At 44.5% G+C, this 24,388-nt stretch overlaps 1 protein-coding gene across 1 annotated transcript in view; it reads right to left on the bottom strand.

Annotated features, from left to right (window-relative positions):
• LOC148532315 (phospholipase B1, membrane-associated-like) overlaps positions 1-24,388 on the bottom strand; it is a 177,854-nt gene that overhangs the window by 123,091 nt on the left and 30,375 nt on the right. The window contains exons 4-9 of the mRNA XM_088467995.1: positions 22,337-22,391; positions 22,197-22,248; positions 6,123-6,200; positions 5,141-5,203; positions 4,136-4,218; positions 1,578-1,644 (exon numbers count right to left, since the gene is read on the bottom strand). Coding sequence (XP_088324121.1) covers positions 1,578-1,644; positions 4,136-4,218; positions 5,141-5,203; positions 6,123-6,200; positions 22,197-22,248; positions 22,337-22,391 — 398 coding nt within the window. The remainder of the gene's footprint in view (positions 1-1,577; positions 1,645-4,135; positions 4,219-5,140; positions 5,204-6,122; positions 6,201-22,196; positions 22,249-22,336; positions 22,392-24,388) is intronic.

Genomic DNA, 24,388 nt, shown 5'->3' with positions numbered 1-24,388 from the left:
AATATTATGGAATGACTGTAACTACTGATAGACCAGGATGGCACTCTCCAGGGCTGGTCGAGGGAGAGGGCATCACCTGGCTCAGCCACCCACAAATTTTAACCCTGGTGAAGGCTCTATGCAAATTACCCAATCTTGCCTTTTGGTCCAAGCTCTGGGCTCCATCACGAAACCCCCATAATATTGTGGCCCAGATGTGCTGTGCATACAATATCATGACGTTGTGTAGAAGCTGAGCAAGTCCTTCACTTTGTCCCTATAGTGTTATTACCAGCAATAAGATTATTTTTCACTCAATTTTGACCACCTCACAGCACCTGAAATCTCGAGGGAGGGACTTACATGCAATCCAAAAAACGTGTGATCTTGTTTTTAGATCAGAGATCCAAACTTGGTGAGAAGGCTCGGGTCGGGATTCGGCTCTACTCGCAACCCCAAAGTAATCTGAAACGGGACTTGGTTTGACTCGGAACTCCAACGTTCAGGTGCGTTTGATTTTCAGCAAAACCAAACGACTCATCTCTACTTTTTAGCCTATAATTCCAGTCAGTCGTTGTTTATGATTAAGTCAATGTACCGGATCATAATATCTGGTCACATCGGTAACAGATCTGGCCATTACAGTATGTTATACGGGTACATCAATAGATCATGCCGTGTGTGGTGACCATACGTAAGCCCCGCTGTGTTTACCAAAATTCCTGCATTCTTTCAACCATAAACTTCCTTCAGATTAAAGCTGGCCACACATCTAAAGATTATCTGTCCAATCAGCCAACTAGTTGATTGCTTGGAATGAAAATCTGGTAAGGTATGAAAGCAAATGACAATCAGCAATTTGGTCCCAAACGCCGGAAAATTAACAAAAACTGTTGTTTGAACAAATTGTTTAGATCAAACACTTAACAAACTTGTCTGACGACCATTTTCATCTGTTTTCTGGCATTTAGGAGCAAATTGCTGATCATCAGTTACTCCCATACGTTACCAGATTTTCATTCCAACCAATCAACTAGTTGGCTGGTTGGACAGAAAATCTTTAGATGTGTGTCCAGATTAAGGGCCTGATTTAGTGGTGGAAGCAGGCGCAGCCGCGAGTGCATCTTTATGCTAATGCCGCGGCCTATGGTCTTCCTACTGAGACGCCCACCAGCCGCTGCATTATTAATCCGTAGCTGTGTGTATTAAGACGCGCCATCGATTGCACCATTGAAAATTGCACCAGCCCTGTGTGGGCGCAGATTCTTTGTCTGAACATGGCCACTGGTGTCATTGTAACTGACTGCGACATGCCCGCATCTGGCTAGCGGCCCCCTGTTACCGCCCAGAAACGCCCACTGAAATTCCATCTCTCTACATGCAATTTTGATCTGCGTCTCAGACTGGCAACCATTGAGAAATGGTGTGCCTGGGACCAATGCGCATACTGAAATCATCGGTCGCTTGCGTGCAGCACTGACACAACGTGCACCTCTGAATCAGCACCTAAATGTGACAGTATATTGATCCCCTGACTGATCCACAGATTTGCAAATCATTTTGTACCTAAATTCCCTATCTCATGACTTCCTCCTCACCTGAAAGGAGAAGCGCAGCATAGCGTTGTTGTAGTCAGACGGCTTCCGGAAACACTCGCAGGATTTCCTGGAATTAAATGAAGACACCGAAAATAACACATACAGTATCTAAAAGGTCTAAGTTATGTGTGACCTACAAATCCTCGCTCAGTGATAATTGTGTTATTTGTACTGTAATATGCCTTTATGTGGTGGTTCGGTTGTAAATGTAATGAAGTGACATGTAGTGATACTGATGATTGGTTCAGTGAAAAATGACAGGAGCTGATTGGTTGTTAGTTTATCACTCTCCAATTTATCACTTTCCAGTGCTTAGTACATCTGGGACAAAGGAAGGAGTAACATTACTCTTATATATAAACACAAAGTAAAGTCCCTCTGATGTAAGAGACATTTTGCAGTGTACAGAAGAAATATCTCTATTAGGACTTTCATTTAACAACACACCAACCTTCCCCTAAGGATGGCCTTTGGTGAGTTAATCATTGATGGTCACCATCAGTGGTATCATTGGTGGGTAACCTAAGTGGTATGAAACCATGGACGGAGAACCATCGATGGTCTCTTCCTCTGTTGGTCAACTCTGCTCATTTACTCACAGGGCAGCGGGCCAATCAGAGGTGGGGGTGGGGCTTTGTGGGTCGCATTGCAGGGCAGTGCAAGGCTCTATGTCCCAGGGCCAGGGAGAACAAACACAATAGTTGTGAGGTTCTGTGCCATTGATGGAGGAGATCCATTGGATGGCCATACCTACCTGAGGTTGACACTGACTATTATGTGCACTATTGCACACCGATACACACACATTATATATGTCCTGGTGAAGAGGTGGTGGACCCCGAAACATTGAATAAATAAACCAGTTTTCACGAGTGTTGAGAGTCTTGGAGTGCCACCTTATTTGTTTGGACAGATGTGGGGTATATAAAAATATCCCAAAAGGTGGGCACCCAAGCAGTTACCAACTAGGCTCCCGCTGCCTTCAGAGATGTGGATTATCTACTGTATATATAATATATATATATATAACTATATACACTTATATACATACACACACATTATATATGTCCTGGTGAAGAGGTGGTGGACCCCGAAACATTGAATAAATACACCAGTTTTCACGAGTGTTGAGAGTCTTGGAGTGCCACCTTATTTGTTTGGACAGATGTGGGGTATATAAAAATATCCCAAAAGGTAGGCACCCAAGCAGTTACCAACTAGGCTCCCGCTGCCTTCAGAGATGTGGATTATCTACTGTATATATAATATATATATATATATATATATATATATATAACTATATACACTTATATACATACACACACACCATGTATTTTTTCGTTGTATATTAGCATAAACTGATTTTGTTGTGATCAGATCACTGTCATTTTATGCAGATTAATTTACAACTATGGGCCGTATTCAATTAGACGCGAAAAGCCAAGATCCATGACAAAGTATCAGTGATTGCTTCTTTTCGGAAACTTATGTCCGTAATTAATTCCACCTGCTTTTCGCGTACGTGGAAAGTCAATGCAATGTAATAGGCGAAAAAAGATTTGCCCCTGAATAGCAGGAGAAAAGAAGTGCTACAGTTTTATTTTGGGGTGCAAAGGTGGTGAAACCACTCAGAACTCTTGGGACAGCCCCCCAAAGAACAACTGCATCAAAAATTATTGAAAAAAACTTAAGGACACCCCAAAAAAGTAGCTTAATTTTGGGGGTGAAACAGCAAAACTAGTGAACTAAGGTTCTGGAGGTGCACTAAGAAGGGGTGAAGTGTTTTTGGGATTGCAGGTGCTTTTATGAGGGAGGAATTTCACTTTTATTAAAACTTCACTTTAGAAACTATAAAATATGCTAGCACCCATTTTCAAGTACCCCAAATTTGCTAGGACTACTTATTATCACCAAAAAATACTGCTTTATGCCATTCTTCACCACTTGTGCAAAGACGCTAATTAGAGGCAATTGTACCAACTTAAGTACCCCAATTAGCTTTATTAGGATTAATCGGACACATCTACATTGATCTCCAATGTCAGTGCATCTTTTTGGGGGGTTCAGGCTGATTTCCCCGATTCTGACACCACTTTCCGCCTATTTCTGACTTTGCGTGTCACCGTTTTTGTGTCTTTTGGAATTGAATACGGCGAATAGCAAGGACGCGCACGATAAGTTTCGGCGGCCAAAAGACGCGATGGAGGCAAAAAGTCCGGCGGGTGGAACTTTATTGCGGGTGCGAAACTAATTGAATACGGCCCTATATCTGTTGTGTTTAATTAGAAATGGCAACAGGCAATTCACTGAACCCGTCTGTATCACTACATATCACTATAATAAATACACAAACCACCACCACCACATAAACAATAGTAAAAACAAACATCACAATTAACAATGTTCTAGGATTTGTATTTTCACACGAAATATACGGAAGAGTTATAGCAAGAAAAACCATAGAACCACTGTTATGTGTCTGACAAATCTTATTTATACAGGACGTGCAGTTCATTTAGTACCTACTAAGGCCTACAGTATACACCTTCCTACAGTACCTGATGTCAGCGTTACTGGGATGGGACAGATAGAGGCCGCTCAGCACCGTTAAATCCACTAAACTGACAAACGTTTTTGGCATCTTTGGAGAGAAAACAGATTATCAGATTATAACGTTAGCAAAGGTTTTTGTGCCATAACTCATTAGACCTTCATACAGTATATGGAATTTTATTTTACCATCCTTTTTTACACTCTTTTCTTGTGGTAATGACCATGATGTGACCGTAATTTATTAACACCACAGCCAAACATGGAGGGTTTTTAAATTTTCTTTTCTTTTTTTCTTTTTTGTTAAATAATAACATTATTGTGTGAGAAACAGAATAAAATTGTCTACCTGTTCCAGCAAATTCAGATCCCTCCAATGTGAAAAGGGCTGAATTACATTACATCACAATGTACCATAGCATATAAGTAGCTGATGACTGCTAACACTATAATAAGTCAATTGGTGTAAATATACCGTAAAAACCCCACCACAAGATAATTGTGCAAACTGTAAGCTGTAACTCAAAGCATCCAAACAGATTCTGCCTGTCATACTTCTTGCAGGGTTTGGAAAATGAAAACACACATCTGATTGGTTTCTGTAAGAGTAATGTAATAGTACATATTCTGATACATTCATGCAACCAGCAGCGATGTTCTATCACTGGGAGAGTAAAAGCAACAAAGCTTCATTCACCAGCAACTTTATTATGTTTGTGCATAATGTGATCCCATAAACTGATGGTGTATTTTTATTATACAGCAGACTTCTCCCCCACCCCCTCATTAGACTATAAAGATATTATTAATCTTATATAGACCCCTGTAAACTATCTAATGTATACAGCTGGGAATCAGGTGTGCTAAGAAAGTAAAAGTGATGATAATGACGCACCCAGGTTATCAAACTCGACAGCGATACAGTATGTTACATACCGCTGTGATCAGGGTCTGAATGATAAATAAGCTACATAATGTATTGTATGCGATTCAGGGTATGAGGTGGCATTTACCTGTTGATGGAAATAATCTAAAGCCTCAGTTAGTTCTTTCATTGTATTTTTAGTGTAGTCTTCCTGTATAAAACACAAATCCAAATAAATATGTATTCCCCACATAACAGTACATAGCTAAAGTGCAGTTAAAGTGCAGTTAAAGTGCTGTTAAAGCGCAGTTAAATATTTTCTGGACACAATGTGATAAGGCAGAAAAACAAAAGTTCCACATTCGGGCACATGGAGCCTGTATCTTATATAATATAATGCGGTCTGCATTCTGAGTTGGGCGCGTCTATGTCACTGCAGTGACAGCATTGGCACCAGTGACCCAGCCTTAGTGCAGGTGATCGGACTGAAATCGGGCAGATCTCTACATACTGTACTCTCAGCTCAGGATAGGCCGCAACTTAATCTGCCAATGACACGAACACAGGGAGCTTCTTCTACGCGCAATTGCTGTTGGGGCCCATTTCGCCCTAAGTCAGAAGCAGCCGAGATGGGGGCGAGTTTGAATAAGCTGGTAATTGCTGTAAGAGGCGTATGCAGGCCGCGGTGCGTGCGCAGGTTGCTAAAAACGGAGGGGTCAGTCCGCATTGGGAACTGCGTGCAACTCAGAATCAGGTCTAGTATGTTTCATATATTCTAAAAATTCAGCAAAATGTGACTTTATAATTTCAGAGCAGAGTGGCAACAATTGGAGAAGTGAAATCTGAACCCAGATATTGTATCGACGGATTTTCGCGCGTCTGTGATTCAGCCTGTTCTGCTCCGAAAATTCCCTGCAACTTTGCACATCTCTGGGTGCGCCACATAAAATAGCAAATACGCTCTGCGGCACATTCATTACATGCCTCAGTGTTGCTGCAAATAATTTCATCCCTCCTAGTTACCCCCTCTTAGGTCTGCCATTGGGGTTATTATTTCCACCCCATGGTGCTCCAGCTGCATTGCATACCTCAAGTCCCCCTGCCTGCTGGGAACATCCCAGTGTAATTACCTGCGCACAGAAGCCACACGGGTCTTCTGCTGTCACAAATATCAGGATCATCTTCCAGTCATCAGCAAAAGACACCGTCTACGGAACAGAAAGTGTTAGTCATTGTGGGACCTGATTTGAATGCAACTTGGATGCAGATGTTGCAGCTTTGCCTGCACAGAATAAAATGTATGTATTCACCTGTATGCAGTATTGTGCCAATCTGTGCACACTGACCGGCCCAACCTATGCCCTTGGTTTTTATATTCATCATCATCAAAGCGCCCTTTCCCCCTACTGGGTAGCCTGCAATTCAATCGAATCATCCTCACTTGAGAACACCCCAGTATGGACCAGTTATGTCTTGCCATTCACGAATACATATGCAACTGAAATACATACAACTCAGCAATGCCCGTACTTGCGTACGCTCAGTTTCAAAACATGCGCAGTCTGAAAACACCAAAGAGATGCTCTGCAAATGGGCGCACATTCAAATTCCATTATATGGAGCCATGCATTTAATTTCCAGGGCATGTTGTGGTTATCTTATGGAAAATTCCAATGTGATTAATATATTAAATAGTTAACACACAAGAAAAACAGTTATTAACAGTACAAACAATGCAGGACAAATTCATGGTTTATAATCATTGCTGTATAACACTTAACAAAGAAATAGTGTGAGGTGGTACTTATCAGACACAAGGCAATAAGGATTAAGAATCTATTTCAATCACAATATCACAATAAAAATACAAGATACACATATCCTAAAAAAAACAACCATTTACATGTACATATTAATATCCAAACAGTAAACTGAATCTCAGCAGGGGCCTAAAAGATGGCCTATATATCCTGATTCCACACGGTACTAAACAAATAGGTGCCTGTGTTTTTACAAATAATTGGAAGTTGATATTTATGTAGCCACAATGATTCTATAATGTAGCAGACAATGTTGCAGTAAAGTTAATACGTTACTGTAGTAAAGTTCGAGTGACACACTTCTAAAAGATCCTTTTTATAGAATGTCCTGAGTGGATTTCATATACTCACAATCCTGGATTAGTATAATGTAGGAAATGATCCAGCTCCTCAGTAATTAGGCTGTATGTGAGCTGAAGTATCCAGATCATCCGTATGCACCAGACAAACTGCGCGCCTCTGTCAGGGTACCCCACGTATTCCAGCAATTGCCCAGCGTCTCCAACAAAGCAATGAGAGCAGGGTCCATATTCGCAATAAATTGCAGTGGAACAACAGTGTTCTTAATAGAGCGACTGGGTATTCACTCTCAGTTAGAGCAGCATGCACCCTCTAATAACGGCTTCCATAATAATTGTAATCAGGTGAGGGGCAAACAGAGCAGCACAGTCCCAAGTCTGGCACTTGTATTCTCACCCTCAAATGGAATGTCCGCACTTTCTGTGGTGTAAATCCAAGGTGCAATAAGAAACAGGTTGATTCTCATAACACTTAAATAAGTAGCAGGGTGTCAGCAACCAAGTGTCGTTGTGGGGAGTTAGCAGTAAATGATAGGATAAGTAAGGCAAGGAGAAGCAAGAGAGGGAAGAGGGCCCTGCTCGTGAGAGCTTACATTCTAAAGGGGAGGGGCAGACAAACAGGGGTGACACCGATGAGCTAGATAGTGAGGAAGGAGCATGCAGTAGTGGGTTAGGATGAGCGCTGGAAAGCTCTAAGAAAAAATGGGTCTTGAGAGCCCATTTGAAGATTAGAGCCAGGGAGCAAAGTTAACAAGGAATTTGAGCTAAGGCCAGGGGGGTGAAAAAAGGTAGCTACTCGAAGAAGTTGCAAGAGGCGAATATCACGAGGCTCAAATGGAAAGAATGAAAGGAAGGGTTCAGAAGGTAAGAATTGATAGGAGTGAACAGAGGATAGAAGGACCCCAACACCACCACCATGGCAACCTCAAGGCCAGGGTGAGTGAGAGAATGTAAGGCCCACAAAGGAGATAGCTGCAGGAGAAGTGGTGTCAGGTGGGTAAATCCAGGATTTGGTGATGGCTATGAGATTCAGGGAGTTGGAGACGAAGCTGTCATGGATGAGGACCAGTTGATTATAGACAGATCTGGCTTTCCAGAGGGCACAGGAGAGAGGGACAGAGTTAAGAGGAGAATGAGATTATTAGGGTTGCTGTAGTGTAGGGTTGAGAATGATTGAGCATGGGTATGAGAAGAGTGTGGGTATGTGTTGGGCTTCTGAATGAGGAAGTGTGAAAGCAGGTGGTGGGCAAGGTGGAGGTTTACTGTGATGTTTGTGGAGGAGAGGATAGGTGACTTGGAGAAAAGGGAGGGTGCAGGGCTTGGTGGCGGTGTAACATGACCATGGTGGGAGAGAGGTGAATGATAATGGAGTAATGGAAGATGTGGTGGAGAGTACTAGATGGGATGAAGGGGGACAATGGAGAGGAAAGAGGGGGAGGAGAAGGTGGAGGAAGGAAAGAGGTGGGAACTGCTGAGAAGTATTTAGCTGCTGAGTGAGGGGGGAGTAGAAGAAAAGAGAGACATGGGGGTAAATTTACTAAAGTGAGAGTTTTTAGAAGTGAGTTTTAAAAGTGATGTTGCCCATAGCAACCAATCAGATTCTACTTAACATTTAAATAGCACCTTCTAGAAGATGACAGCTAGAATCTGATAGGTTGCTATGGGCAACATCTCTTCTAAAATTTACTTCTAAAAACTCTCACTTTAGTAAATTTACCCCATGGTGTAGATGAGGGAATTGGGGGAAGGAAAAATGGCTGTAGTAGTGGTGAGCGTGAGATACAGAAACAGTACAGTAAAAACGTCTAAAAATCAGATAAAAGGAAGAACAGTGCTGGTAGATGTAAAGGCACAACTACAATAGTATATTATAAACAAAAGGAGTTAAAAGGAATGGATTATATGATTTTCCTGGCTTGGACGTTGGAAAACAGGAGACTGCCACCAGGTAGAACCGTTATGTGCCAAAACTGAGACAAGCCAGCAACAGGACAGTGTGTTGTGGTTGCACATGCGCAGTTGAGACTGGGAGACAGAGGAGCGGAGTGCAGAATGGGTTGCCCTGCTGTGCGAGACAAGAGACTCAGCAAAGCGTTATCGCCGAAGTGATGAGGTGACAGATGCCAGTGAGACTGCGAGCTGGAGACAATGTGTCAGCACTGGGAGCCTCAACTGAGATCTGAGGTGGCTGTACAGATAATGAGAAATGCAGAGAGATACTGAGATCTGCTATATTTCATGTGCTGTATAACCCTGACTTGTGCAAGAGACTGAGTTTGAGTAAACAGCATGATATTCATATTGCTTGAGCTACTAGAGAAACAGTCCCTGAGTTTGTCAGTGTAAAAAGCAGCAGCCATTGAATACTGAGCCCATTTTGTGTAAATACTGAGCTGAGTTAAAAGAGCACTTTGGGACTGAGTTATTGATACTGTGAAGTGCTGCCGATGATTGGGATATATTGCAAGTGGAAATGTATTTATTGTGCCTTATCATTGGAAAGCCAAATCTATTGCTCACTGGAATCAGGAAAGAACAACATTAGATTCTGAGCTTATTTCTATTACCAGCTGTCGATTACAAATACATGCATGTTATAGGTCAGTGATCGTCCAGCAACAGATTACTCCAATGACAGAACTTTGTGTGCACTTTAGAGTAAAATACTGAACATTTTTGAGGTTTTTGCTATATCTGCTGAATAATAATTAGTGTTACTAATGTATATCCATGTATCCATTGAAAAGTTTAATGTATGTTAAAACATAGTATTGTATTTTGAGACAACCAAGAAATTACCCTTTTCCTATTTATAGCCAAAGATGTACTGCAACAGCAAACATAAAGAAGCCATTTAACTACGGGAAAGAGTTATTACACATTGTCTATTCTATTCAACCATGTGTTTTGCTAACTACTGTGTTAAAATTGCTATATTCCTTTTTTGTGCTGCAATCTCCTGTCATATGTGTGGTGATCATTATTTTCATAAAGTGGCCAGCCCTGGATCGACATCCTCTTGCACCCCTTTGATTAATCTACTGGATTATTCTATTTACCAAGGCTGCCATGTTTGTCATGTTACTGTGTGTACGGGGCTGGCCTCTCTGCTACAGCCTGAGATGGATAAAGCTTGTGGAGTCATTACCAAGGCTGTCATGTTATGTCATGTTACTGTGTGTACGGGGCTGGCCTCTCTGCTACAGCCTGAGATGGATAAAGCTTGTGGAGTCATTACCAAGGCTGTCACATTATGTCATGTTACTGTGTGTACGGGGCTGGCCTCTCTGCTACAGCCTGAGGTGGATAAAGCTTGTGGAGTCATTACCAAGGCTGTCACATTATGTCATGTTACTGTGTGTACGGGGCTGTCCTCTCTGCTACAGCCTGAGATGGATAAAGCTTGTGGAGTCATTACCAAGACTGTCATGTTATGTCATGTTACTGTGTGTACTGGGCTGGCCTCTCTGCTACAGCCTGAGATGGATAAAGCTTGTGGAGTCATTACCAAGGCTGTCATGTTATGTCATGTTACTGTGTGTATGGGGCTGGCCTCTCTGCTACAGCCTGAGGTGGATAAAGCTTGTGGAGTCATTACCAAGGCTGTCATGTTATGTCATGTTACTGTGTGTACGGGGCTGGCCTCTCTGCTACAGCCTGAGGTGGATAAAGCTTGTGGAGTCATTACCAAGGCTGTCATGTTATGTCATGTTACTGTGTGTACGGGGCTGGCCTCTCTGCTACAGCCTGAGGTGGATAAAGCTTGTGGAGTCATTACCAAGGCTGTCATGTTACACCATGTTAATGTGGGGACGGGGCTGGCCTCTCTGCTTAAAGCCTGAGATGGATAAAGTTTGTGAATTATTACCAAGGCTGTCATGTTACACCATGTTAAAGTGTGTATGGGGCTGGCCTCTCTGCTACAGCCTGAGGTGGATAAAGCTTGTGAAGTCATTACCAAGGATGTCACATTATGTCATGTTACTGTGTGTATGGGGCTGGCCTCTCTGCTTAAAGCCTGAGATGGATAAAGTTTGTGGAGTCATTACAAAGGCTGTCATGTTATGTCATGTTACTGTGTGTATGGGGCTGGCCTCTCTGCTACAGCCTGAGGTGGATGAAGCTTGTGGAGTCATTACCAAGGCTGTCATGTTATGTCATGTTACTGTGTGTATGGGGCTGGCCTCTCTGCTACAGCCTGAGGTGGATAAAGCTTGTGGAGTCATTACCAAGGCTGTCATGTTATGTCATGTTACTGTGTGTACGGGGCTGGCCTCTCTGCTACAGCCTGAGGTGGATAAAGCTTGTGGAGTCATTACCAAGGCTGTCATGTTATGTCATGTTACTGTGTGTATGGGGCTGGCCTCTCTGCTACAGCCTGAGGTGGATAAAGCTTGTGGAGTCATTACCAAGGCTGTCATGTTATGTCATGTTACTGTGTGTACGGGGCTGGCCTCTCTGCTACAGCCTGAGATGGATAAAGCTTGTGGAGTCATTACCAAGGCTGTCATGTTATGTCATGTTACTGTGTGTACGGGGCTGGCCTCTCTGCTACAGCCTGAGGTGGATAAAGCTTGTGGAGTCATTACCAAGGCTGTCATGTTATGTCATGTTACTGTGTGTATGGGGCTGGCCTCTCTGCTACAGCCTGAGGTGGATAAAGCTTGTGGAGTCATTACCAAGGCTGTCATGTTATGTCATGTTACTGTGTGTACGGGGCTGGCCTCTCTGCTACAGCCTGAGGTGGATAAAGCTTGTGGAGTCATTACCAACGCTGTCATGTTATGTCATGTTACTGTGTGTACGGGGCTGGCCTCTCTGCTACAGCCTGAGGTGGATAAAGCTTGTGGAGTCATTACCAAGGCTGTCATGTTACACCATGTTAATGTGGGTACGGGGCTGGCCTCTCTGCTTAAAGCCTGAGATGGATAAAGCTTGTGAAGTCATTACCAAGGCTGTCATGTTACACCATGTTAATGTGTGTATGGGGCTGGCCTCTCTGCTACAGCCTGAGGTGGATAAAGCTTGTGAAGTCATTACCAAGGATGTCACATTATGTCATGTTACTGTGTGTATGGGGCTGGCCTCTCTGCTTAAAGCAAGAGATGGATAAAGCTTGTGGAGTCATTACAAAGGCTGTCATGTTATGTCATGTTACTGTGTCTATGGGGCTGGCCTCTATGCTACAGCCTGAGGTGGATGAAGCTTGTGGAGTCATTACCAAGGCTGTCATGTTATGTCATGTTACTGTGTGTATGGGGCTGGCCTCTCTGCTTAAAGCCTGAGATGGATAAAGCTTGTGAAGTCATTACCAAGGATGTCACATTATGTCATGTTACTGTGTGTATGGGGCTGGCCTCTCTGCTTAAAGCCTGAGATGGATAAAGCTTGTGGAGTCATTACAAAGGCTGTCATGTTATGTCATGTTACTGTGTGTATGAGGTTGGCCTCTCTGCTACAGCCTGAGGTCGATGAAACTCTTGGAGTCATTACCAAGGCTATCACGTTATGTCATGTTACAGGTTGAGTCTCCCATATTCAAAATGCTTGGGATCAGGGGTATTTTGGATATCAGAATATTCTGTATTTTGGAGTAATTGCATACCATAAGGAAATATCTTGGGAATGGGACCCAATTCTAAACACAGACAGCATTTATGATTTATATACACCTTATGCACACAGCCTGCAGGTAATTGTATAAAATATTTTCAATAATTTTGTGCCTTAAACATAGTTTGTGTACATCGAACCATCAAAGAGCAAGTTTTCACTATTTCAGTAATGCGAAACAAATTCCGTATTTCGGAAGATTTGGATATGGGAGATTTAACCTGTACTGTGTGCATGGGGCTGGCCTCTCTGCTGCAGCCTGAGGTGGATAAAGCTTGTGGAGTCATTACCAAGGCAGTCATGTTATGTCATCTTACTATGTGTATGGGGCTGGCCTTTCCGCCACAGCCTGAGGTGTATGAAGCTTGCGGAGCCATTACAAAGGCTGTCACATTATGTTATGTTACTGTACTGTGTGTATGGGGCTGGTCTCTCTGCTGCAGCATGAGGTGGATAAAGCTTGTGGAGTCATTACCAAGGCAGTCACGTTATGTCATCTTACTATGTGTATGGGGCTGGCCTCCCTGCTGCAGCCTGAGGTGGATAAAGCTTGTGGAGTCATTACCAAGGCTGTCACATTATGTCATGTTACTGTGTGTATGAGGTTGGCCTCTCTGCTTCAGCCTGAGGTGGATAACGCTTGTGGAGTCATTACCAAGGCTGTCATGTTATGTCATGTTACTGTGTGTATGGGGCTGGCCTCTCTGCTACAGCCTGAGGTGGATAAAGCTTGTGGAGTCATTACCAAGGCTGTCATGTTATGTCATGTTACTGTGTGTATGGGGCTGGCCTCTCTGCTACAGCCTGATGTGGATAAAGCTTGTGGAGTAATTACCAAGGCTGTCACATAATGTCATGTTACTGTGTGTATGGGGATTGCCTCTGTGCTACAGACTGAGGTGGATAAAGCTTGTGGAGTCATTACCAAGGCTGTCACATTTTGCCATGTTACTGTGTGTATGGGAATGGCCTCTCTGCTACAGCCTGAGGTGGATAAAGCTTGTGGAGTGATTACCACGGATGTCCCATTGTGTCATGTTACTGTGTGTATGAGGTTGGCCTCTCTGCTTAAAGCCTGAGATGGATAAAGCTTGTGGAGTCATTACTAAGGCTGTCACGTTATATCATGTTACTGTGTGTATGAGGTTGGCCTCTCTGCTACAGCCTGAGGTGGATAAAACTCATGGAGTCATTACCAAGGCTATCACGTTATGTCATGTTACAGGTTGAGTCTCCCATATTCAAAATACTTGGGATCAGGGGTATTTTGGATATCAGAATATTCTGTATTTTGGAGTAATTGCATACCATAAGGAAATATCTTGGGAATGGGACCCAATTCTAAACACAGACAGCATTTATGATTTATATACACCTTATACACACAGCATGCAGGTAATTGTATACAATATTTTCAATAATTTTGTGCCTTAAACATAGTTTGTATACATTGAACCAGCAAAGAGCAAGTTTTCACTATTTCAGTAATGCGAAACAAATTCCGTATTTCGGAAGATTTGGATATGGGAGATTTAACCTCTACTGTGTGCATGGGGCTGGCATCTCTGCTGCAGCCTGAGGTGGATAAAGCTTGTGGAGTCATTACCAAGGCAGTCATGTTATGTCATCTTACTATGTGTATGGGGCTGGCCACTCTGCCACAGCCTGAGGTGTATGAAACTTGCGGAGCCATTACAAAGGCTGTCACGTTATGTTATGTTACTGTACTGTGTGTATGGGGCTGGCCTCTCTGCTGCAGCTTGAGGTGGATGAAGCTTGTGGAGCCATTACAAAGGCTGTCACGTTATGTTATGTTAATGTACTGTGTGTATGGGGCTGGCCTCCCTGTTGCAGCCTGAGGTGGATAAAGCTTGTGGAGTCATTACCAAGGTAGTCACATTATGTCATGTTACTGTGTGTATGAGGTTGGCCTCTCTGCTACAGCCTGAGGTGGATAAAGCTTGTGGAGTCATTACCAAGGCTGTTATGTTATGTCATGTTACTGTGTGTATGGGGATGGTCTCTCTGCTACAGCCTGAGGTGGATAAAGCTTGTGGAGTCATTACCAAGGCTGTCATATTATGTAATGTTACTGTACTATGTGTATAGGATTGACCTCTCTGCTACAGCCTGAGGTGGATAAAGCGTGTGGAGTCATTACCAAGGCTGTCATGTTATGTCATGTTACTGTGTGTATGGGGCTGGCCTCTCTGCTATAGCCTGATGTGGATAAAGCTTGTGGAGTGATTACCAAGGCTGTCACATAATGTCATGTTACTGTGTGTATGGGGCTAGCCTCTGTGCTACAGACTGAGGTGTATGAAGCTTGCGGAGTCATTACCAAGGCTGTCATGTTATGTCATGTTACTGTGTGTATGGGGCTAGCCTCTGCTACAGCCTGAGGTGGATAAAGCTTGTGGAGTCATTACCAAGGCTGTCACATTATATCATGTTACCCTGTGTATGGGGCTAGCCTCTCTGCTACAGCCTGAGGTGGATAAAGCTTGTGGAGTCATTACCAAGGCTGTCACATTATATCATGTTACTCTGTGTATGGGGCTAGCCTCTCTGCTACAGCCTGAGGTGGATAAAGCTCATGGAGTCATTACCAAGGCTGTCACATTATGTCATGTTATTGTGTGTATGGGGCTGGCCTCTCTGCTACAGCCTGAGGTGGATAAAGCTTGTGGAGTCATTACCAAGGCTGTCACATTATGTCATGTTACTCTGTGTATGGGGCTAGCCTCTCTGCTACAGCCTGAGGTGGATAAAGCTCATGGAGTCATTACCAAGGCTGTCACATTATGTCATGTTACTGTGTGTATGGGGCTGGCCTCTCTGCTACAGCCTGAGATGGATAAAGCTTATGGAGTCATTACCAAGGCTTTCACATTATGTCATGTTACTGTGTGTATGGGGCTGGCCTCTCTGCTACAGCCTGAGGTGGATAAAGCTTGTGGAGTCATTACCAAGGCTGTCACATTATGTCATGTTACTCTGTGTATGGGGCTAGCCTCTCTGCTACAGCCTGAGGTGGATAAAGCTCATGGAGTCATTACCAAGGCTGTCACATTATATCATGTTACTCTGTGTATGGGGCTAACCTCTCTGCTACAGCCTGAGGTGGATAAAGCTCATGGAGTCATTACCAAGGCTGTCATGTTATGTCATGTTACTGTGTGTATGGGGCTAGCCTCTCTGCTACAGCCTGAGGGGGATAAAGCTTGTGGAGTCATTACCAAGGCTGTCAGATTATATCATGTTACCCTGTGTATGGGGCTAGCCTCTCTGCTACAGCCTGAGGTGGATACAGCTTGTGGAGTCATTACCAAGGCTGTCACATTTTATCATGTTACTCTGTGTATGGGGCTAACCTCTCTGCTACAGCCTGAGGTGGATAAAGCTCATGGAGTCATTACCAAGGCTGTCACATTATGTCATGTTACTGTGTGTATGGGGCTGGCCTCTCTGCTACAGCCTGAGGTGGATAAAGCTTGTGGAGTCATTACCAAGGCTGTCATATTATATCATGTTACTCTGTGTATGGGGATAGCCTCTCTGCTATAGCCTGAGGTGGACAAAGCTCATGGAGTCATTACCAAGGCTGTCACATTATGTCATGTTACTGTGTGTATGAGGTTGGCCTCTCTGCTACAGCCTTGGGGTGGATAAAGCTTGTGAAGTCATTACCAAGGCTGTCATGTTATGCCATGTTAATGTGTGTATGGGGCTGGCCTCTCTGCTACAGCCTGAGGTGGATAAAACTCATGAAGTCATTACCAAGGCTATCACGTTATGTCATGTTACAGGTTGAGTCTCACATATTCTTGGGATCAGGGGTATTTTGGATATCAGAATAATCTGTATTTTGGCATAATTGCATACCATAAGGAAATATCTTGGGAATGGGACCCAATTCTAAACACAGACAGCATTTATGATTTATATAAACCTTATAAACACAGCCTGCAGGTAATTGTATACAATATTTTCAATAATTTTGTGCCTTAAACATAGTTTGTGTACATTGAACCATCAAAGAACAAGTTTTCACTATTTCAGTCATGCAAAACAAATTCCGTATTTTGGAAGATTTGGATTTGGGAGATTTAACCTGTACTGTGTATATGGGGCTGGCCTCTCTGCTGCAGCCTGAGGTGGATAAAGCTTGTGGAGTCATTACCAAGGCAGTCATGTTATGTCATCTTACTATGTGTATGGGGCTGACCTCTCTGCCACAGCCTGAGGTGTATGAATTTTGCGGAGTCATTACAAAGGCTGTCATGTTATGTTATGTTACTGTACTGTGTATATGGGGCTGGCCTCTCTGCTGCAGCCTAGGTGGATGAAGCTTGTGGAGTCATTACCAAGGCAGTCACGTTATGTCATGTTACTATATGTATGGGGCTGGCCTCTCTGCTATAGCCTGATGTGGATAAAGCTTGTGGAGTCATTACCAAGGCAGTCATGTTATGTCATCTTACTATGTGTATGGGGCTGGCCTCTCTGCCACAGCCTGAGGTGTATGAAGCTGGTGGAGTCATTACAGAGGCAGTCACATTTTGTTATGTTACTGTACTGTGTGTATGGTGCTGGCCTCTCTGCTACAGCCTGAGGTGGATAAAGCTTGTCGAGTCATTACCAAGGCAGTCATGTTATGTCATCTTACTATGTGTATGGGGCTGGCCTCTCTGCCACAGCCTGAGGTGTATGAAGCTTGCGGAGTCATTACAAAGGCTGTCACGTTATGTTATGTTACTGTACTGTGTGTATGGTGCTGGCCTCTCTGCTACAGCCTGAGGTGGATAAAGCTTGTGGAGTCATTACCAAGGCTGTCACATTATGTCATGTTACTCTGTGTATGGGCCTAGCCTCTCTGCTACAGCCTGAGGTGGATAAAGCTCATGGAGTCATTACCAAGGCTGTCACATTATATCATGTTACTCTGTGTATGGGGATAACCTCTCTGCTACATCCTGAGGTGGATTAAGCTCATAGAGTCATTACCAAGGCTGTCATGTTATGTCATGTTACTGTGTGTATGGGGCTAGCCTCTCTGCTACAGCCTGAGGTGGATAAAGCTTGTGGAGTCATTACCAAGGCTGTCACATTATATCATGTTACTCTGTGTATGGGGCTAACCTCTCTGCTACAGCCTGAGGTGGATAAAGCTCATGGAGTCATTACCAAGGCTGTCACATTATGTCATGTTACTGTGTGTATGGGGCTGGCCTCTCTGCTACAGCCTGAGGTGGATAAAGCTTGTGGAGTCATTACCAAGGCTGTCATATTATATCATGTTACTCTGTGTATGGGGATAGCCTCTCTGCTACAGCCTGAGGTGGACAAAGCTCATGGAGTCATTACCAAGGCTGTCACATTATGTCATGTTACTGTGTGTATGAGGTTGGCCTCTCTGCTACAGCCTTGGGGTGGATAAAGCTTGTGAAGTCATTACCAAGGCTGTCATGTTACGCCATGTTAATGTGTGTATGGGGCTGGCCTCTCTGCTACAGCCTGAGGTGGATAAAACTCATGAAGTCATTACCAAGGCTATCACGTTATGTCATGTTACAGGTTGAGTCTCACATATTCTTGGGATCAGGGGTATTTTGGATATCAGAATAATCTGTATTTTGGCATAATTGCATACCATAAGGAAATATCTTGGGAATGGGACCCAATTCTAAACACAGACAGCATTTATGATTTATATAAACCTTATAAACACAGCCTGCAGGTAATTGTATACAATATTTTCAATAATTTTGTGCCTTAAACATAGTTTGTGTACATTGAACCATCAAAGAACAAGTTTTCACTATTTCAGTCATGCAAAACAAATTCCGTATTTTGGAAGATTTGGATTTGGGAGATTTAACCTGTACTGTGTGTATGGGGCTGGCCTCTCTGCTGCAGCCTGAGGTGGATAAAGCTTGTGGAGTCATTACCAAGGCAGTCATGTTATGTCATCTTACTATGTGTATGGGGCTGACCTCTCTGCCACAGCCTGAGGTGTATGAAGTTTGCGGAGTCATTACAAAGGCTGTCATGTTATGTTATGTTACTGTACTGTGTATATGGGGCTGGCCTCTCTGCTGCAGCCTAGGTGGATGAAGCTTGTGGAGTCATTACCAAGGCAGTCACGTTATGTCATGTTACTATATGTATGGGGCTGGCCTCTCTGCTATAGCCTGATGTGGATAAAGCTTGTGGAGTCATTACCAAGGCAGTCATGTTATGTCATCTTACTATGTGTATGGGGCTGGCCTCTCTGCCACAGCCTGAGGTGTATGAAGCTGGCGGAGTCATTACAGAGGCAGTCACGTTTTGTTATGTTACTGTACTGTGTGTATGGTGCTGGCCTCTCTGCTACAGCCTGAGGTGGATAAAGCTTGTCGAGTCATTACCAAGGCAGTCATGTTATGTCATCTTACTATGTGTATGGGGCTGGCCTCTCTGCCACAGCCTGAGGTGTATGAAGCTTGCGGAGTCATTACAAAGGCTGTCACATTATGTTATGTTACTGTACTGTGTGTATGGGGCTGGCCTCTCTGCTGCAGCTTGAGGTGGATGAAGCGTGTGGAGTCATTACCAAAGTAGTCACGTTATGTCATGTTACTGTGTGTATGGGGCTGGCCTCCCTGCTGCAGCCTGAGGTGGATAAAGCTTGTGGAGTCATTGCCAAGGCTGTCATGTTATGTCATGTTACTGTGTGTATGGGGCTAGCCTCTCTGCTATAGCCTGAGGTGGATAAAGCTTGTGGAGTCATTACCAAGGCTGTCACATAATGTCATGTTACTGTGTGTATGGGGCTAGCCTCTCTGCTACAGCCTGAGGTGGATACAGCTTGTGGAGTCATTACCAAGGCTGTCACATTATGTCATGTTACTGTGTGTATGGGGCTGGCCTCTCTGCTACAGCCTGAGGTGGATAAAGCTTGTGGAGTCATTACCAAGGCTGTCACATTATGTCATGTTACTGTGTATTTGGGGCTGGCCTCTCTTTTACAGCCTGAGGTGTATGAAGCTTGCGGAGTCATTACCAAGGCTGTCACGTTATTTCATGTTACTGTACTGTGTGTATGGGGCTGGCCTCTCTGCTGCAGCTAGAGGTGGATGAAGCTTGTGGAGTCATTACCAAGGCAGTCACATTATGTCATGTTACTGTGTGTATGGGGTTGGCCTCTCTGCTACAGCCTGCGGTGGATAAAACTTGTGGAGTCATTACCAAGGCTTTCACATTATGCCATGTTACTGTGTGTATGGGGCTGGCCTCTCTGCTACAGTCTGAGGTGGATAAAGCTTGTGGAGTCATTACCAAGGCTGTCATGTTATGTTATGTTACTGTACTGTGTGTATGGGGTTGGCCTCTCTGCTACAGCCTGAGGTGTATAAAGCTTGTGGAGTCATTACCAAGGCTGTCATGTTATTTCATGTTACTGTGTGTATGGGGCTGGCCTCTCGCCACAGCCTGAGGTGTATGAAGCTTGTGGAGACATTACCAAGGCTGTCACATTATGTCATGTTACTGTGTATATGGGCCTGGCCTCTGTATTACAGCCTGCGGTGGATAAAACTTGTGGAGTCATTACCAAGGCTGTCACATTATCTGATGTTACTATGTATATAGGGTTGGCCTCTCTGCTGCAGCCTGAGGTGGATAAAGTTTGTAGAGTCATTGCCAAAAGAGAAGGAAATCCCCTGGAGGTGCCATCTCAGATGTAATGTACCATCTACACCTAACTTATCTGTGCCCACTACAACACCCGGAGTACCACAGGAGACAGATGGAAAGTTAACATGAAGGAATGTGATAGTTCTATTGTATAGTCATGCTGAAGTTGTGTTGGGGACAGGAGCACCCAGAGAGGGGGAGAGCGGGTACACTTTACATGAGCTCAGGCCTGTTGGAAGGGCCCAGTGGGGGCCCCGGGTGCTGCAGCTTTCCTGTCTCCCCGTAGATGCAGCACTTTGGGCAGGGAGAGAGAGGAGACTGCTGCTATGGCAGTCTCTCTCCCCAGCACAACACATGCTGCAGTGCGCTGGTCTAAAGAGAGAGGCTGCTGCAACAGCGCTGCCGCCAGTCCTCTCTCTCCCTGCGTAATGTGCTGTGGGAGCGATTGCACTTGCCCATCACCACCACCGGCCGCGCACATTGCTTTTGTTTTTGTAAGCAGGGGGTCTGGCCCCACCTTCCCGGGTTGGCCACGCTCCCTCCCAGTACCGAGACCCAGCGGAGCTTTTGGCAGCCCTGGTTGGGGACATATATAGTAATAGCGTTCAGGAAGGCATCAGTCAAGCATGTTTATATTGTTAAACCTAAATTACTAACTTCAATATAAAATATAAAAGAAAAGTAACCCCCCTCCAAAACCCCCCACCCCACCAAAATGCAAAATAAGAGCAGATTTAGAAAAGAGAGAACTAGGTGAACCTCAATTAATGTTTCTGTTCTGAAAATCAATTAATATTATTTCTGCAGGGTCAAGGTACAATCTCTCAAGATTTGTTTATCTCACTGATACACTATCCAGAAAAGCTGTACATTGAAGCTCTGTTATGTCACCCAACACAACCCAGGAAGGAAGGAAGAAAGCAAGATGCATTTCCTAAGCCTGGCCCCGCCAGCTCACGCCAACCTTAGATGCCATTAACTATTTTGCCTTCGGGCTACTTTCTACAAAAAATGCCAGGAGAAGTATCTGTAGGGTCTCTCCCCGGCACTCACCACTCGTGCATTCATGGTCATCAGCAGCAGAATGGCATTAGCGATCTCTTCACTCCTAACATACCGAACTGAGGGGGTCATTCAGACCCGCTCGCAAGCGAAGGACGCTCGCAAGCGGGTCGATGTCGTGCGCATGCGCGAGACCCGGCGAGCGACGAGGAATACGTCGCTCGGGGTCTCGCACCAAAGGGGGCGCGCTGTCGATGGTGACTGACAGCACGCCCCCTTTGGTGGGCATGCCAGGGGTGTGGCTGCCAGACGGAGGCGTTCCCATGGGAACGCCTACCGTCTGGATCCGGCCCCACTGACATCACTAGTGATGTCAGTGGGAGTGATTTTGGCTCTGATAGAACCAAAATCACTCCAGGGCTTGCGGTCACCGAGACCCTACAGCAGGGTCTCGTCGCAAGCCCGATGGTCGCGATGGGCTTGACCATCGCGACCATCATCATGGACGCTCGCATAAGCTGTGGGTGGTAACCCACAGCTATGCGAGCGTCCAAGAGGCCGCTCCATTTTTAGGGAGGAGGGCACTGGTTCAGAGTGAACGCTCTGGCCAGAGCGTCTGGCTCTGAATCAGGCCCTGAGCCCGTGTCCCTGCGGGTGTATCTTAATACATCACGGCGATGATTCCTTTCTTATTGCCGCGAACAGCAGCGTTAAGAAATAATAATTATTGTGTCTAGGAACCGATAATTGGTAAATATGCCCATACATATCTAAAAATAAATGTTGACTGTACCGGACTCTGCTTGAGACTCTCCATCAGTTTCTTGGCTTCATCTACCAGGTTTCTAGAACACAAATATATATATTGTGAATGATTAGAGAGCACTAAGGAACATGGCGCCTCCTAAACTTATTTTATTGCTAAATACTTACCCTTTTGGGGAAGGGGATATGGTGGAGGCCGAATAATATAATCGCTCTCCCACGTCTGTAAACGAGAAATATTATTTTTATAAAAACGTCTAAAATATAATCTGAATTTTTTTATTATTTTATTTCTTTAGGTCATGGTCAGATCACCCAAAGGTTCTGCCTAGGGCTAGTGGGCACTGAGGTGCAAAGATTGCCCTAATCAGTGTTTATTTTATTTTACAACACAGGGGAAAATTGGCCCAAACAATGGGGCCTTTAACCGTCTTCTCTTTGGGATGTTCGGTTACACTTTCCTGTGGCCACGATGATGCAATGCACCGCCCACTTCACTTGGAAAGGTGGCAGCAGAGAGAGGCCTGTGGGTCTCGGGTGGTTCTCCCAGACATTCCAGGAGATTAGGTAAGTATATTTATTTATTCATTATAACTAGTTATTTATATAGCGCACACATATTCAGTAGCGCTTTACAGAGAATATTGTCTATTCACATCAGTCCCTGCCCCAGAGGAGATTACAGACAGAAGGGTCGATTCAGAACTGGATGCTAAGCTGCGCTCTCTTGCAGCCAAAAGGGGCCGGGTATACAAATTCCGCGATCTTACGGTCTGGTGTAAGGACGCCCTCTATGTCTTAGAGAGCGACGGCAGAGCGAACGCACGCCGGTATAAAGACGCCCACTCTTCTTTCTTAGCACACGTCATCTCCAGGAAGTGTCTGATTAATCAGAACCATCGAGAGCCATCGGAGCAGCACGCAGCGCTTGAAGTGAGACCCTACCCTGCCGCAAACATTGCGATCACTGCAGACTGAAATACATCCAAGTGACGTGTACAATGACGCTTCCATGCTAATTATGCACACCCACAAAACTCTGTTCGCTGCACCAATCCCCCGTTCACAAGCACCTTCCCCTGTTACCACCCACAAATGGCACATTCTGTCGCTCAAAGTAGCGTCCAGTCTGTGTACTATGAGCGCACGATTCCCGGACGCAGTGACTGGTTCGAGCGTGCGTATTTTGTCGCATATGCAGACAGGCGATAATCGCTCATAGCGTGCGTCCGCGGCATAGCGACCGGGTCTAAATCGGGCTCTAAATTCCCTACCACATATACACACACACACTTACATACTAGGGTTTATTTTTGTTGAAAGCCAATTAACTTAACAGTATATTTTTAGGGTGTGGGAGGAAACCTGAGTACCCAGAGGAAACCCAGGCAAGCACAGGGAGAATATACAAACTACACACATTTATGCCCTAAAGCCTCAATCACATTAATCTACTTGCACTTTTCACAAAGTAATAAACATGTAAAGAGCACATTAAATAAAAAAAAAAAAAAAAATTAGACAATTAAATCATCCCATCACCATATTTTGGACAGACGGAATGTACTAAAAGGAAAAATGCGGTAAAACTACGAAAAATTCCCTTTACGGGGGTTTTACTGCATTTTTCCATATGTACAAAGCACATGTGGGTCCCGGCGAGTAACGCCATCCTCAAGTGGCGTTACCGAATAGAAGCCTATGGACTCCTATTTGGGACGCTCCCCCTTAGTGAGATCCATTCAGATCCCTCCCATCTCCCTCAGCGCCCCGCGTCCATCTGCGCTTGCGCAGAAGAACGCCAGAGGAACATCTGGGTGTTAAACCCAGAAATCCCTCTATCCAAGGGAATCGCAAAGGGCAGCTGTCATTAGGAGAACTGTCCTTTGCGATATTCTACCACGGTATGTACCCAATACGGATGCGATGTTTAGTACATCCCGTCCCCAATTTCTCTTAAAAGAACGCACAACGGAATGTCCTGGTAAAAGTGCAGCACATGAAAAGTACATGGAAAACACGCGTGTTATTTTCCATGTGATTTACTGTTTTTCCAGCACATACAGGGGGATATGTACTAAGCTTTGGGGGGGGCCTGGTTCTCAATAATCGCATTTGCAATGCGATCTGGGCGTGGTCATGTTTACGAAGTGTAGCCCATCTTCAGATGTTGTTAGCTGCGGGTAAATCCGATAGCGTCACATCACCCATAGAAACCCA

Source organism: Taudactylus pleione, unplaced genomic scaffold (genome assembly GCF_031769625.1).
Source record: "Taudactylus pleione unplaced genomic scaffold, aTauple2 ptg000079l, whole genome shotgun sequence".
Classification (NCBI taxonomy): Eukaryota; Metazoa; Chordata; class Amphibia; order Anura; family Myobatrachidae; genus Taudactylus; species Taudactylus pleione.
Note: the sequence above shows the minus strand (reverse complement) of the source record. Positions and strands in the feature narration are given on the sequence as shown.